The sequence below is a fragment of the Sinocyclocheilus grahami genome, unplaced genomic scaffold (assembly GCF_001515645.1).
Source record: "Sinocyclocheilus grahami isolate Dianchi unplaced genomic scaffold, SAMN03320097.WGS_v1.1 scaffold419.1, whole genome shotgun sequence".
Lineage (NCBI taxonomy): Eukaryota > Metazoa > Chordata > Actinopteri > Cypriniformes > Cyprinidae > Sinocyclocheilus > Sinocyclocheilus grahami.
This window is the reverse complement of record NW_015505598.1, coordinates 446,760-463,218: the sequence shown is the minus strand read 5'-3', so window position 1 is coordinate 463,218 and position 16,459 is coordinate 446,760. Positions and strand designations below refer to the sequence as shown.

The following is a 16,459-nucleotide window of genomic DNA, read 5'->3' as shown; positions in this document are numbered from 1 at the left end:
TATGTGGCTTGTTGATTAAAAACTCAAATCCACTCTCTGTCTATCTGTCTGTCTGTGTGTCTTTATCTATCTGTTTCATTAGCAGCAAGGATGTAGATGTGACCCCCTTCTTTCCATCTTACGTCATTTCTGGGAAAAATTACACTGGAGCCATTCAAATCTGTGGAGACAAAGCTTCCTTGAGAAAATCATCTTCATCATGCTTTGAAGGCCTGAAAAAGACGGAAAAAAACTAACAAAACTTGGACTTAAGCTATACGTTTTTGTTTTTTTTGGACGATACTGTGGCACATCACCTAGTCCATGGAGATTTTGCATGTGACCAACAGCCTTAATTGTCACAGTCTAATAAGTCATCATCTTAGTTAAAGGAATAAATAATACACATTGCATATACTGTATGTGCCACATAGAGCAGGGTGTGTTGCTTTAATACAGCTTTCTTTGAGAGGTTTTAATTTTCCTTTTGATTCAGGCCATCTCGAACTGGCTGGAGTCCTGTATGTATGTCTCTGCTAGAGACATGTCTTTAGATCAGGGATAGGCAACATTGGTCCTGGAGTGCCACTGTCCTGCAGAGTTTAGCTCCAACCCTGAAACAAAACTCACCTGCCTGTAGCTTTAGTGATCCTAAAGACATTGATTAGCTTGTTCAGGTGTGTTTGATTAGGGTTGAAGCGAAACTCTGCAGGACAACGGCACTCCAGGACCGACATTGCCTATCCCTGCTTTGGATTGTAGGTAATAAGTATGTGAGAAGCACATACACTCAGGCTAAATACTCGCTGTGAATGTAGGGTTGGCAGTGATCTCAGGATTGGGGTTGGGAAGAGTGCAGTAGCTGAACTGTACTGAGTTTGTCCATCCCAGAGCATCTCTCCGTCCCATCAATTGTCTCTTTTTCTGTTGACTCTCGTTCACTCGTTACAAGCACACAATGCTCATATTTATGAAAATGATTGCTTTCTTGTAGCATGCCCAGATTTTTTCTCTTTTGAGCAAGCGTTGCTCTTCTTTCTTTCTTTTTTACCCGACCCATTAATGTCTAATTTTGTTTTCAGCTTGCAACAAGTTTGTGTGCATTTTTGAAATGCTTCACGAAGGTCTTTTATTAGAGGTAATATGCAAGCAGTCACACTTTCATGTGTAATGAGTGTCAGTACAGTTATTCCTGGCAGGTGTAACAGATGCATTTCAAAGCATTCGACATGCCCTTCTCAGAACAATGGGCTTAATTTCCCCCAAGTCTCTTAGACAGACATCGGTCAAGTTTCCCTTGACTGAGCAGCCACTGGAAAAAAACACTCGTCATTTTACAGGCATGAGAATTGTTGTAACTACTTGAGGATCGATGTGATGTGTGTGAGTTGTAAAGAAGAAACCCAGCGACGGAGTGAACATCATTATCCGAGTACTGATTTTGTTTTACTCCTCTGCTCACATAAAAAAGTGAAGTCCTCTTAAAGTCCATGCAAATGTCTGGCAAGACAGTGAAATTCCTCTTGGACGAGAGAGTGGGAAAGTGTGTCTCTCGCTCTCCCTGTCTCTCCTGTTCTCTCTCGTCCTTCTCTTCCCTCCCCTCTCTCCTGACTTTCCTCCCTGCATGTCTCTTTCTATTTCTCTCTCTCTCTCTCTCACTCTCTTTCTTTCTCTGGCAGCACTCAGCTTTTTTGGCAGGAGTGACCAGAATAAAAACAGCAACAACAGACATAGAAGAGAAAAAAGTGCAATGATCCATCGAACCAAAGGCTTTGCCCTTTCCTAATTACGTCGTGTCCAGTATCATTTTCTTTTTTCCTCCCCTCTTCATTTTTTTGAGACATTTTTGAAGTGGTAATTAGCTCTTAGAGAATAAAACCAGCTGATTCGGGGAGGGCCAGTGCATTTTGGGGCGAGATGGCTAACAGGAGGGTTGCGTTGCTCCTTCTCGGATTCTTCCTCACTATACAGCTGAGTCCTTCGCTGCAAGGAGGTAGGTGTGCACTTTGATGGCTCGTATAGGAGATCCTGGGAAGAATTACTGGCATAGAAGGGACACTGTGGGCTTCCCAAGTGCTTTTTTCTGCACATTTTGTAGAAACCTGAAGTGTGCACTGTGCAGAAAGTGAAGCTGGAGAACTTGTGCAATCGATGGGCGCTGCAGGTGGTCATGTTTACTACTGATTGTAGTCGTGCATTTTCACCGGAGGATACTGATAGGATACTAATAACATGCAAACAGCCATACATTCAGTGTAATGAGTTTCATTACATTTACCTGTGCCTGGCATGCTGACATGACACAGACGATTACAAAGCAATCTTATACAAGCCCTAAGATGCATAACTAAAAAATATATATTTTTTAAAATCTATAGTAATTCAGAGGCGTCCCTCAGATCTTGAGCATTACCCAATCCATGTTTACTGAGGAATCTGGTCCACATTAATGGGAAACATTCAGTGTGGTGACATTCACATGATCCACATTCGAGTATGTTTTGCTTTTCCCTAACAACATCCAGGTCATTTTTAAACCAAAAGAAGGATGTTTTATTGCTGAGAAGACATTTCTGTGAGTAAATAATGATATGATACAATCTGTGCTTTAGTTAGCTTAAAAAGTCTAAGAAGTCACAGGATTCCCATATTAAACTTTTGTGGTTAATATACATTCACTTCATATACTTTTGTGATTATCATGCATTCAAATGTTTGTTTAGGCAGTTTACACCATCAAGTTAAACTGCAGTGTCCAGTCTTTTGCAATCAAATTCAAAGAATTCAAGCTTGCAAATACTGTAGTACTAACTAGCAAATGCGGACTGCAGAGATTTTACAACTAAATATCATAAACGTTAACTCAGCTACAGATGTTAGTTTAAGTTCTCCACAGTCTTGTGCCAGAGTGCTCGACTGGGAATATGAATGTGGTGAGAGCTGTTTCTCTTGAAGGTAATTCCCCTCGATCGTAGAGTGCTTTGCTTAGCTGATGGGGAGGGTTGTGATGAGTTTGTTAATCGAAAACACAGCTCATGCATACTGAATTTCAGAAGACTACAGATGGACTCTTTCTGTCAGCTTGTGTAGACTTGACAAATAAAAAACCTTCCCGGTGGACATCGATGTCCAGTGAGCCGTGCAAGTGCCCATTAGGTCGCTGTCTTTGGCTGCGCTCTGCTCTCAGAACATGGCTTTGCAAGTACCAAGGCAAACTGTGGTGTGGAAGACGGAGAAGTCAAAAAATCTCCAACTCATTTTTTGGCCCCATCATTAAATTGCAGTTGTTTTGATGTTCTTGGATGTGCGTCTGTGCAATGTTTAGTCGTGATTGGAAAGGAAGTGGGGGTCTGTTCCCAGTTTCCAAACAAAGCCAGAGTATTTCACAATGATTTATTTATTTTCACAAAAATACTTTAATCGGCACTTGTTGATGTATGTGTTTCCAGGCTGCTTCTAAAAGAGAGCTCTCTCTGCACCGTCTCACTGATGCTGAATGAATTTATTTTCGGAGAAATACTGCTCTTGTTGCCTGTGAGGATTTGTAATTGTGATATGTTTTCCATAAAAGCCATCAGGACCGCATCTTAATTTCAGCAGTCTGCTTTGTTCATTTTAATAATTGTATTGGAGGCCATAAAACAGCTCAGCTATTTCCTCCATACATCTCAAGCTCCATGACAAATCGTTGGTCTTTACGACTCAGGCCTGTCTGTAGGGCACCTGCGATATTTGCGTGCCGAAAGTGAAAACTGTCAAGGCTGTGAATGGGGAAAGTGTTTTTAAAATTACATTTCACCCTCTCAGCATGCATTTATCAATTCGTCTCCAAAGCCAATGCTAAGCAAAAGGCAACGCTGTTTGTAGGACAGAGCTAATACAAACATTCAGCCTAAAGTCATCTCCCATTACCCCATAGAGAGGTTTTTTCAGTCCTGTGCACAATGAACCCATTGCTTTCTGGGTGCATTGTTATCAAATGACCTCTGTACTGGACAGTTACCAAAATTTTCATCTGAAATTCAAAGTTCAGAGCCTGTGAGTCTGTTTGGATGGCTCATGCAGGTGGAATGTTTTCTCTACTGGTGTGAGTGAGTTATGGGGCAGGTGGGAATTTCAGGGCCTTGGGAAGTTACTATGTCACCAGACACATTGCTGTTACTGTGATGGTTTAAGCAAAGCCTAAATGTCTCTCTTCTTCCATTCCTGCTAAATGGTGGCAGTTCTGACATATGGAACAGCCCCTGTCGGAGCTTAAGGAATGTCATTTTGGAGCCAAAAGGCTCATATCATGCACTACTTTGACCCCTTGAAAGCTTTATTGAAGGGCACAAGAGCACCCAACGTGAGACTTCATGTTAAACCATATAGTGTTACAAGTATGCAATAAATGTTGTTGTTGAGTAATGATCTTGTGGGATCCCAGAGTTGTTTGCTTTATTGGAGCTGGCATTACGACTAGTGTATCTAAACTGTTGATCGATTGTGTAAGCCTCCCTATGCAGTTGGCAGTCACATCATACACAATGGAAAGCCCTCGGTGGAAGTACCAATTATCACATATCAGCTTTCCCTTTCACTCTCCAATACCCTCCTGTGGTAATTTATCACTCAGAAGTCTGTCATACGTGTAAGTGTATGACAGTCAATCATTTTGTGCACGGTATCGGGAAACAGTGCCCTTCAAACACCATTGTTGGTTGGCTATTAGTGCAGATGCTTCCAGTTTGGCACTGTGTGGCAAACGGGCCCCAGGTCTCACTCCTGCAGCCAAAATAATTAGGCTGTTTTATGACAACTACGATTAATGACAAGCAGGCTATGAGAGGAGGGCCAGATGAAAGGAAAGGAAAGCGAGGTCTTGCCTCCTTCTGGTCTTGTAAGAATTAAGAAGCCTTTCGCACACAAAAGCTTGAAATAAGGAGGGCGCATTTTAAAAGGCACTACTTGGCGTAAGTTTCTGGCTCAGAACATCAGAGGAGTTCAATCCATTAGGTCTCCTCCTCATTGACACTCAGCTGGCTCTGCTTGAAGGTGTATGAAATCACTGCCAGATCAGATGGCACACCTCCACCGTCAGATGGGATTATGACAAATTGCCCACCCTCCCCATCCACGAATTCCCAATCTGATTAGTGACTCCTCCAGAGGTGCTTTATGGCAAATGTGTGCTGGGAGCGCCTCTCTGGACTCCATCCTGGAGATCTTGTTTTCCAGAGCTGGCTGTACTCGCCTGAAAGGAATTAATGTCTCGTGGTATGTCTAGTGGCGTGTTGATTGATTAGAACGGAGTGTTTGCCATGCTGTCTGCTGACTGGAGTTGCTGTTAACACTGTAATGGCTGTGATAGACAATGCATATGATGCTTTTCATGCATTAAGGCCGGTTTATGTGCTGGTCCAGCTGGTGGCACCAGAACCATGATTTCCACCAGCAAAACTGTACTTGTTAAGGACATCAGCATCTAATGCATATGCTGGAGACCAGCTATATAGTGAGATTTTTTTAAGGATAACAGATAGGGCTGGGAAAATAAATCGATGCATCACGAATCAAGAAATGATATAGATTCTGAAATTTTCCAAATGCATCGCAATTCTTTCTCGAGTGGATCCTAAGCTTAGTTTTGAACAGCAGATGGCACTGCATGCTTTAGAAACAGCCGTACTCTGCTTGTTTCCAAATCCTTATACACACTTGAACCTAAAATAATCATTCATAAAATTCGAAAAGTTTGAAGCAAATTACAAGGGTGTTCACAGTGGGCTGTGTTTGCATTAATCTCGTGTCATAAAATCATTCTGAGCCGAGGTGAAATTACAGACTCAGCTGAACGCACAAGCGCTCTTCTTCATGAGCATTTGAGTGTCCGGATAAAAACTAGATTAGAGCCCAATCTGCTGTTAAAATCTGCACTCAGAATCAATTCCAGAGAGAACTGCAATGCATTCAGAAGATCGGTCGATTCTGCATCGATTTATCGTCGCAGCCCTAATAACAGATGCACACCACAGAAAGTAGCAGAGCAGGTCTGAGCAAAACCATAGTTCAACATATGAATCTTACCCATCCCATCTGAACCTCTGGTTCTGGTAGCCTGAAATACCTCCCATGTTTCCTGCTCTCCAGTTAGCTATCCAGCATATGTACTTGTTGACTGATGTGATACGCTCTAAGCGGCCTTGTATAGAGAGAATAGTGCAGGCCTGCAGAGAGAAGGCCTCTCTAGAGCGCTTTATTATGACCTCAGCTCTCAACACCACGCTCGATTGGGCTCCTGCAGTGTTGGCAGTGGCTATGTAGGAATGCTAGCAAAGATAAGCGGCTTCATTTAGCTACATTAATTTATACCTCCCCTCATTCACAGTCTGAGGCCGCTAACAGATCTGACAGTTTATCTCCCGTATCTTTGGCATTTTGAAACACAGCTCACTTGCCACACACTCATATAGCCAGCAGTCGCCGGCCCATCACAGGATGGCATTGCTGGGAAATCACCAGATATTAAGGCTGGTCTGCTTAATGCAAGCTGTTGCGGACCGTATGTAATGTGAGTTTCAATTTAAAATCAAGCTCTTTAGAGTGCTCTTGAGTTTGGACCAGTCTTATTTAGGTTTTGTTTACACGTATGGATGGGAGTGCTTAGCATGCTTATCTCTGTTCATAGTGGTGTTAACAGCAATTCAAGCAGGTTAATGACAGCTTCAATGGTCTTATTTATAGTAAAAGCAATTTTGTCTGATAAAGCTGTTCACCTCTTCATAATACAGCTCTTATGTCCTAAAACTGTATAGAACCGATACTCGATGTCACAGCACATTAGAATGTTATTTGGTCTATAACCACAAATTCCAGTGAGGGTAAATGTCAAAGTGAGAGTCCTGTCTACTTCCACTGAGAGAAGACGGAGCCAAGATTTAAACAAAGACCTGCACTTAAACCAGATCATTTGTTCCGAAACCAGCCCGGATAGCTATCATACCAGCCAACGTCAGAGACAGACTCTAGTCGGGAGAGGACATGGACATGGTTTCTGACTGGAATGTGCTTGGTCATGGGATTAAAGCTTGATCTGATATCTGGTCTTCATTCAGTCATAATGCAGAAGACCACAGAGTGAGCCTGGAATATAATCAAGGTGGCTTATCCTTTTTTTTTCTTTATTGCAAATTGTAAACGACAGGGAACAACCAGCAACCTAAGGCACATCCACCATAAATAATAATAATGATTACACTAACAACAACAATATTGAATATAATATTTTGCTTCTATTTTGTTTTAAAAGAGATATTTTCACAAACTCACTAAGAAATATATTAAAGGAGGGCTTACATTTTATTTTCCATTTGCATGTATGAATATGATATTTAGCCAGCAATAAAAAGAAAGTTGACCACATCCGAGAAATGAGAGTTCACAATAAATCACACTTGTGTGTTTTCAGTGACAGCATATGTTCTAATTACGTTAAACCAGTACTGTGTTAAAACTGTATAGTTTGGGTTTCAGGGAACAGTATGACATAATCGTTCTTAAGACTTGATGCAAAGTGTCCAGAAATGGTTCATTAAATATGTTTTTGTATGACACATTTACAAGTTTTTGCATAAACAGCATCCTCTCTCACACTATTCCTCATTATTATGATTATGATTTTGGTTGGAAACATTGGAACAATCAGCTCACTCTTTACTTGAGCTATGGAAGCTGTGGTGTTTCTCTTCCGAATGAAATCTGTAAAGCATGTCTAATGGCAAATCCATTCCTATTAAAGACAAACCAACCAACGTGTGCTTCTGCTAATGCTGTTTACAAAATTCAAGCCTTTCTAATCTTGCTGGATGAGATCTTTCTGGAGGAGGCTGGTGCTGATATATGGAAAAAGAAAAGGGAGCGCCTATTTCTGTCTGTATCGTTTACCTTCTCAACCAAGAGAGAATAGAAGCAAATCAGACTTCCATCTTGACTTTCAAGCGACTTGAAGAATGGAGGACAGTCGGTGCATCATATGTTTATTTGCCTTTACATTCCTCAAAGTTAACGCTGTCTCCGCACTGCAGCTCGGCTCGTGTCCAGGAGAAGAAAAGCAGGGAAGGGTGTTTCTCATCACAGAGATTTACTTTTCTAATTCTCAGGCTCACATCCTTCAGCCGTTCATCATCCTCCTTTTTATTTTCTTCAAAATGGAAATCTAGTGTCAAGATCTGACAAAATGTAGGTTCACCTACCACATGCTCAGCAAAGCGTGCAGTCCTTGAGTTCAAAATCATTAATGTAAATAAAGCTACGCAATCAGTACATTTAATGATTAACAACAACAACAACAAAATCCTCAGTGCGTCAGGCTCACATTTTGCAACACCTAATTGATCATGTAAGTACATACAGTATAAGCTGCAAACCCTGTAAATGAGCACATACCGGCAGGGATTGTAGGTGGGGGGAGTGAATGTACTTCAATACCACGACTGAGGTGCCCGTGAGCAAGGCACCGAACCCCCAACTGCCCCCCAGGCACTGCAGCAGAAGTCACTATGAACAGAGAAGTTCAAAATAAGTGTTTATTTGTGTCACAGTGTAATTTTCATGCTTCTGTCTGCTATGACTTTTTATCTGTTTGAATCAGTTTTTAAAATGTCAGTATTTAATCAGTTAGTCATGTCAAATCTCTTTCAGATTTCAGCTTTGACGCAGTATCACATTTAAATAAAGGAATTAGTAAATAAGTAAAGGTGCATGATTTCACATGTCAGCATGATTTATTGCATGCACAACTGCAACGGTGTTGCAAAATTCCTAACTGCTCTTTCATAACTACTCCCTTTAATTGGCCTTACAGCTTTTTTAAGACTTAAGAAAGTATTAAATAAATAGACACTTTATACTGTATGTACTTACATGATCAATCACAAGTTTGGATTTTTTTACTAAATCATTTGAATTGATCAGTTTCAATTGTAGACAATCACTACAATTGAAACTGATCAATTGTAGTGATTGTCTAGATTCTGCATGCAGAAGTCACTATGAACAGAGAAGTTCAAAATAAGTGTTTATTTGTGTCACAGTGTAATTTTCATGCTTCTGTCTGCTATGACTTTTTATCTGTTTGAATCCGTTTTTAAAATGTCAGTATTTAATCAGTTAGTCATGTCAAATCTCTTTCAGATTTCAGCTTTGACGCAGTATCACATTTAAATAAAGGAATTAGTAAATAAGTAAAGGTGCATGATTTCACATGTCAGCATGATTTATTGCATGCACAACTGCAACGGTGTTGCAAAATTCCTAACTGCTCTTTCATAACTACTCCCTTTAATTGGCCTTACAGCTTTTTTAAGACTTAAGAAAGTATTAAATAAATAGAAGAAACATTCTCATCAACAAACTAATATGTTCCAAGCAACGCTGTAAGCTGAAACTGTCAATCATTTGCAATGGAGCGTGGTGCTCTGAGTCATGCCTTCATTAATGTGTTAATTAGCCATGACCTGGAGGGGAATCAAGTCGTCCCACATAGAGAACGTGTGAATTTAATACCAGTCATTTATTTGCCAAACAAGTCACCAAAACAGCCTTAATGATTCCCTGTGCGTCAATTAAGCCACCATTCAAAGCTTTATTACATTTATAACCTTATGAATTACGTTACTGATATTATGTAGATGTCCCAAAAATCACAGCGTTTCATCAGAGATTCCTTAATAAATCTGTACCTTTATGAAGGGCCTTAATGAGAAGGCAAAACAGCAGTTGCACTGGACTATGACTGCCGTCATATATATCACGCTTTTTCTTCTTTAAACACAAAACTGTCCTGATGCCAACTTCTAGATCTACTGGTAGCTCAGATTTGTACAAGCATTCATAATAGCTTTTTGTTCAACTGCACGAAAGCACTGAACGCAATAAGTACGGCTAAAGTCATTAACTATTGGACGTAAAGCAAAGCATGACTGACTAAATATAAGGAGCTACTGGACTGATTTAAGCACTTGACAAAGTGGAAAATATGAGCTGTGTTTGTCTACATCTTCAGTTAATCAGCAAAAGGTACATTTAAACAGCGTACTTAAAGCATATTTGCATTTGATCATGTGGTAATTCTGGTTTCCTCTGAGAGAGGTTCAGATGAGGCTGTACCGCAGCGGTCACTGAGGACGGCCGACTCGCTGTAGACGCTAGCAGCTTGTTGCAGACAGGTATCTGAGAACAACTCTGCTCTCACCACTCACACGGAGACAGGAAATCCTCTGTCTGATGCTGATACGAGGCTGTGACATGGTTACCGTAGTGATCGGACACTTCCTGTCCAGAGTGTGTTCAGAGGGCGGAGCTTCACTCTGCGCTCACCAATCGGCCGAAAGGTGGTGATGTTTTCAGTGCAGATCAGTATCACGTCATCCGTTCGCTCAAATGTTCCACCGCACTCATTGTCTGACACGCATGTGTGTGCTTCACTTACATTAGACGCTAATTCTTCAGATAACTTTACCTGACTTTAAACAGCAACATTTCCACTGTAAAGGGAATTAAATGTGTAGTTTTAACAGAAACATACCACTGGATTGTATATGCACACATTATCACAGACTACTGTATAAATAAAGCGTTGTTAAACGTTGTCTTTAAAAAAAAAATTTAATTAAGAATAATTCCTTGATACCTAAATGTTATTTTATTGAATGGAAAATTCAATCATTTACCATCCATTTCTTTTGAGTCATTTTAAGGAAACAATTTAATTTGCCTGAAAATCTCAGGAAAATTCCAATACAGTAGCAATCATTGAAAATGTCCAATATTGATTTGCTATCCCTAAAGACCTAGATGATTTCATACCAGCATAGTAAGTTCATATAACATGAAAGGATAATATGAATTTCTTGTGATATCATTGCATTTTACCTCTATGAATATTAATGTTATTAAGATAGACAGCTGATTGCAGATGCCAAATTGACTGATGTTAGCATTTAAAATGATTTTCTACTGCATTACACACTATAAATAGTGAAGTCTTCGAAATAATGTGATAAAGTACAGTTTACTGTTACTGATATCAGCAGTAAGTCATAAAGACACATGCAGCACACAAATTTAATCATTTCATTCAAGCTTCTTTCAGAAAACTTGCACCAATTTGAAAGTAAATGAAAACCCAACTTGTAAGCTGAAGGTTTTTTTTTGTCCAACAGCAAAAGTGTAGCCTGCCTCAGACTAAACATTTATCACCCCTAATCATGTTATGTACCTGTGAGATAATGTTCTGTACTTGCAAAGCGTGTGAAGTGAACTTTCCACTAGCTTATTAAAGATCGTTGTTCCATTTCTTCACTGCCTCATCTGCAAGTCAATGCCAGGGCAGTTCACAGCTTGCTCTTGTAGTTTTAATCTCTGATCTGCCGACTGTGAGTGATTCTTCCCATGTGTGGCTTTCTCTTTCACATGAGAACACTGGTCTTGAGTGGCTTTTTATTTTTTTTGCAGGCCCCAAAATAATAATAATAATGAAAATAGAGCATGTATAATCCTTTACTGAATAATGACAGGGTATTCGTGCAACTGCATAATAAAATTCCATGCTTACTGCATTGCTGCTAATAAACACCAAAGAAGCTGGGACATATGGATTTGGTTAAATGGCCTTCGAGGAACATGCAAAAGCTATTAAAAATCTTTGTCATTGGAGGGTCTGTTCACATTCTCCATCACAATTTTGTGATGCAAACCGGGTCTGGCTTCGAAATGTAACTTCATAATTGATGCCTGGGCTAACAAGACCTCCTGGGAGGCTGTTAGCAGTCGTAAAGCATTGTACCCTCCGGCCCACCCATTGTGAGCCTTTCCTGAGCCCATGCACTGTAGCCCACGACATGAGACTAACCTTTCCATGAAAGAATACATGGAAATACTGTAGTGCTTTTCCAAAACAAACAAACAAACAAACAGTCATGACATCACAAAATTGCTATCTTTTGTTATTAATATTTCAATAAATATAGTGAACAATAAATACAAACTCATTCATGTATTTGCAGGTAAAGTCTGTATTTGTTTTTGACAGGGACGCAGTTCCATCATGAACCTCTAGGGGTTTGTGATTTCTCATTTACGAAGCACTTGATTAGTTCAGGTTAACAAATTTGTTTCACAATCAAAATAAGTTTGTGATTAAGTTGAATGTGCATAGCATTTAGTGTGTACACATTTAGTATACTGCAGATGAAAAATAAGGACAAAGCTTTCAGGAAAAAGCACTTTCCACAAGCAGTTAACCAGCTTACATGCATGCACTCGGTTTTTCTCTAAGCATTTCTCCTCTTCTCTAGCTTGCTTTCTAATCTAATTGTCTAATGATCCTGACATTGCATACAAATATTGTTGGCTCTTTGACGAATTGTTTCGTTCCTTTTTTGTAAGTGGCTTTGGATAAATGCATCTGCTTAATGCATGAATGTAAAATACCACTCATTTAGCTGGTTTATAAGGCTTGTGCTACAACTACATCCACTATATCATCCTTTGTTGCAGCACAAGGATGACAAAGCATCAGTTTCACACATAACGCCACACATTAGCGCTTTAAAGCATCCTGTTTTGTCAGGGAAGAAAACAATTGAGAAAAAAATGTGAAATGAAAATGAGTTCATTTCAAAGACTTCACTTGAAGGCCGTGTGCGATTCCCGAACTCATGAGGAGTGACTGACATCAGCTAGATGTCCAGAGAAATGCCTTTCAAGGCCTTCAGAATCAGATTTCCTCAGAGACGTGGCTTTTGTCTGAATTCTTCTCCTTGCGTGTCTGTTAGGGTTGGGGTTGGGAAACATGAAAGACAGATCCTGACGACGCATGTTTTTCTGTTTCAGGGGTGTATGTGCCACCGGGTTCAGCTGGAGCAGGACCAGGAGGTGCTGGATTGTTACCAGGTGCTGGATTTTACCCAGGTATAACCAACTACAGCCATGCCAAATGAAGTAATGACACTGGCCATGACAGTTGATTTCAGTCAGAGCTCGGAATGGATTTCACATACAACAATCTGATGCTACTCACGTTATGCACACTTGAAAGTGAATATCTTGTTTACTTGCTAGTCTCAATAAAACTCTTGAAAGTCTTCCAAAGACTAGATGCATTTCACACGCTTTGTGGTGTCTGAGAGTAAAGCTGAACCATCTTCATCTTACACTTGACAAGATGTGAACTCATCTGCACTGACAGGGCTCTAACTCGTACTGGTTTTAACAGGTGCTGGGACGTCCCAATACAAAGCAGCAAAAGCAGCAGGTAAGATCATTTTGCTTTGACCATAAACACTCTAGAAGTGATTTGAGACCACTGAGACCAGAATCATGTATTGTTTCCCATCCTTCAGACCTCACTGACTCATTTTATCATCTGCTCCTTTACTCACCTATTCATTAATTCAATCAACCAGCCAACCATCCAAAGAGCCCAATGATCAATCAGCCAGATTCATGAATGTGTTTGGCTGCAGTAGAAGCACCTTGTTCCAATCCTCCTTAAATTAGAATATTGTTTTTCTAAATTATGTCCTTTAAATTCAAAATCACTGTAAACCCACATGGATATACCTACAGTATATTAAGGCAAGAGTCAACAATGAATTGTTAAATTGCTTTGTTTTTGTTGAGAACTGGGTGGGGGGTGAGCTGTCATTACTTATAAAACTGCCATAAAAGTCAAAGTCCATTTGTGTGGCAGTTGGCGAAGTCACATCTCGCCATGTGCAAATGCTGTGAGGAAGTTGAAAGCATGCTGCTCGTGTGGACTCAGATAAAGCATGTTATGAGCGTGAGACGGATGCTAATGAAGCAATCTCTTGTTCAGCAGGAGGATATGGAGGTGCTGCTGGGACTCAGACAGGAGCTTTAGGGGCTGGAGGTTATGGAGCTGGTAAGAGCCCTTCAAGGTCATCCATACTAGTTAAATTCGTTTGCATGCATTTACTTAATTAGCAAAGCAATAAAAAGATGTCCCTTTTCACAGCAATTACAAATATAAAATGTAGCATGCCAGTGTAATGTCATGAAATTTGTATCACTAACCTTCAAAAAAGGGGGTGTCTGAATGTGAATTCAGTGAATGTTAATATGCAATTGATTCCTTTGATCAAAGCTGTATTTTCAGCATCATTACTCCAGTCTTCAGTGCCACATGATCTTCAGAAATCAGTATAATATGCTGATGTGCTGCTCAAGAAACATTTCTTTTCATTGATTATTAACAGTTGTGCTGCTGAATGTTTTTATGGAAACCGTGACACATTTTATTTTTCAGAATTCACAGATGAATAGAAAGTTCAAAAGAGCAACATTTATTTGAAATAGAAATATTTGTAACAATTCCTTGATTTAAAAAAGTGTTCATTTATTTTGAAAACAAACCCAAACAAATGCTATCAGTATTACCAAAAATTATACAAATGAATTGGCACTGGAAGAAATTCACTCAAACAAACAATTACCAAAAAGCGCCCCCTTATTAGGAGCTGGTTGAAAACCTCCTAAACCAGGTAAGCACACTGAGAATTTTGGCAATGATTCAAATAAGAAATCTCAATAGAGCATTAGTCCCAGTGCCCAAAGCTCATCAGTATAAGCATACTACAATATCTGGTGTGAAATGGTTTTGCCATGGAATATCCTTTTTTGGTGAAATGAGTGGGCGACCTGATCGTTTTCATCCCAGCACCCTTGTCCACGAGCTGATTTAATGAGTGTAAACTTACATCAGTACTACTCAAACAATGGGGCAGCAGTGCTGAATGTGTTATTGGAACACGCACAATACAATAAGTGGAAATCTTGGCGCCTACCAAGTGCAACTGGACTCATTCTGATACCATAATATAAATATTGTTGCTTTCTCTGTCAAACCGAGCACTATTGGTGCATTAGCACCGTTCGGGTATAATTGAATTTCCTAAAGCAGTGCTGATTCCAGCGACATGTTTGGAGAGATAAGGAATTAAACAAATATAGCCAGGCTCGATAAACTTTGGAGCAGCTCACTGGCTCCTCTGAGAAAGACCTTTTCACTCTGAAAGAGCTTATAAACTCCCCGATATCAGATTTTGCAGTGGAAGTTGTCTTTGGCTGCGTTTGTTGGAGCGAAGCAGGAGATAATTGTCTAATCTTTCGCTTTTCATCTTTGAGGTAAAAATGCTTAGCAGTTCTGAGGGAAGCAGACACGTTCAGACCCCAGGCCTCACATCTAGCTGATGCGCAACACATGACCTAGCATGAACGCAGTCCGCAGATAAGACGAATAAACGCATTTGAGATTAGATTGGCTGTAAGGCAGTGTCTGAATAGGCTCGGTCCCTGCAATTCAGTTGGCCAAATTCAGAATGGCTCGTGGCTGTGTGTTCCTGTATTTCATTCAGGCCGTGGATGCATGCAAATCTGCGTGTCTTTCTGCAGAGCCCTGCTGGCACAGATTTGCACAGAATTCTATCAGTCATTCATTCATTAACCACCCAGCTGCACACACTCCCTGTCGCTTGTGTGTTCATTTATTCAGTCATGATCCTATATTTAAACGGATGACTCTTCGATCTAAGCACGAGACTGTAGTACTCTTACACATGTTACTATACTTCAATTCCAATGCTCAGATTTAGCATGTTCCCAAACTAAAAAATAAATAAATAAACTCTGCACATTCTTACTGGATCATGGTAACTTTGTTTTAGAATGTTAAGAATCCATCATAAGTAAACAGACACATGCAGCCGGGCAACTCGAAACTATAGTTATGACTGCAGTATTAGAATAGATTTATTGATATTCAATCTGTCAGCTTGTGCCTCTATCCACAGGTGAATCTAAGAAAATTACACACTGCAAATCACATCCATATGAATAAAGCAAATGTGCATTGCAACAGTAACAATCAAAATAAATGTGTGTAGATCATTCCACGCAAAATAACAAAATAGTTTGGTCATTATTATAGAACATTATAGTGTAGAGCATGACTCGAGCAATGTCTTGGGTTCTGAGGGTTTGCATGAAGTGATAGGATTGGTGATTTATTTGATGAACACAGTCTGTTTATGACATCATGCGACTGGATTTTGTTTCTGGTATGCAGTGATCTTGACCACCAACAAACAAACCACAATGACAGCAGACAAATCCCATGCTCTCTAAATTTACATGCCATAACACTATACCCAAAGAGACAACACGATTATAGTAGCATAAATAATAAAGCAGTCAATCATTGTTGTTATTTGTAGCCCTCCTCCAAAGAAGTGCTCTTTAAAAAAGATTGAGCTCATGCCATTGGTCTGAGGGTTGCCATAGAAACCACAGCTGGTGGCTTTGATTGGTTGTTAGGTCCATCTATCCCTCAATTGTATAAAAAAAACTTCCAGAATAAAGAGACTGCATACTAAACTCTTTGTGATGGTCCCCAATCTTAAACCCATTTTAAGTACAATCA

The 16,459-nt window shown here is 39.9% G+C and overlaps 1 protein-coding gene and 1 long non-coding RNA gene across 2 annotated transcripts in view; both read left to right on the top strand.

The window, feature by feature from the left end:
• Nucleotides 1–1,668: 1,668 nt before the first annotated feature.
• Nucleotides 1,669–16,459, top strand: part of LOC107551227 (elastin-like) — a 40,028-nt gene continuing 25,237 nt past the window's right edge. Inside the window, exons 1-4 of the mRNA XM_016232769.1 lie at nucleotides 1,669–1,972; nucleotides 12,853–12,930; nucleotides 13,235–13,273; nucleotides 13,841–13,903. Coding sequence (XP_016088255.1) covers nucleotides 1,897–1,972; nucleotides 12,853–12,930; nucleotides 13,235–13,273; nucleotides 13,841–13,903 — 256 coding nt within the window. The 5' untranslated portion in view covers nucleotides 1,669–1,896. The remainder of the gene's footprint in view (nucleotides 1,973–12,852; nucleotides 12,931–13,234; nucleotides 13,274–13,840; nucleotides 13,904–16,459) is intronic.
• LOC107551281 (uncharacterized) lies at nucleotides 14,607–15,652 on the top strand. Its single transcript, XR_001604747.1, has 2 exons — nucleotides 14,607–15,376; nucleotides 15,579–15,652. It is a non-coding gene; the product is annotated as an uncharacterized lncRNA (long non-coding RNA).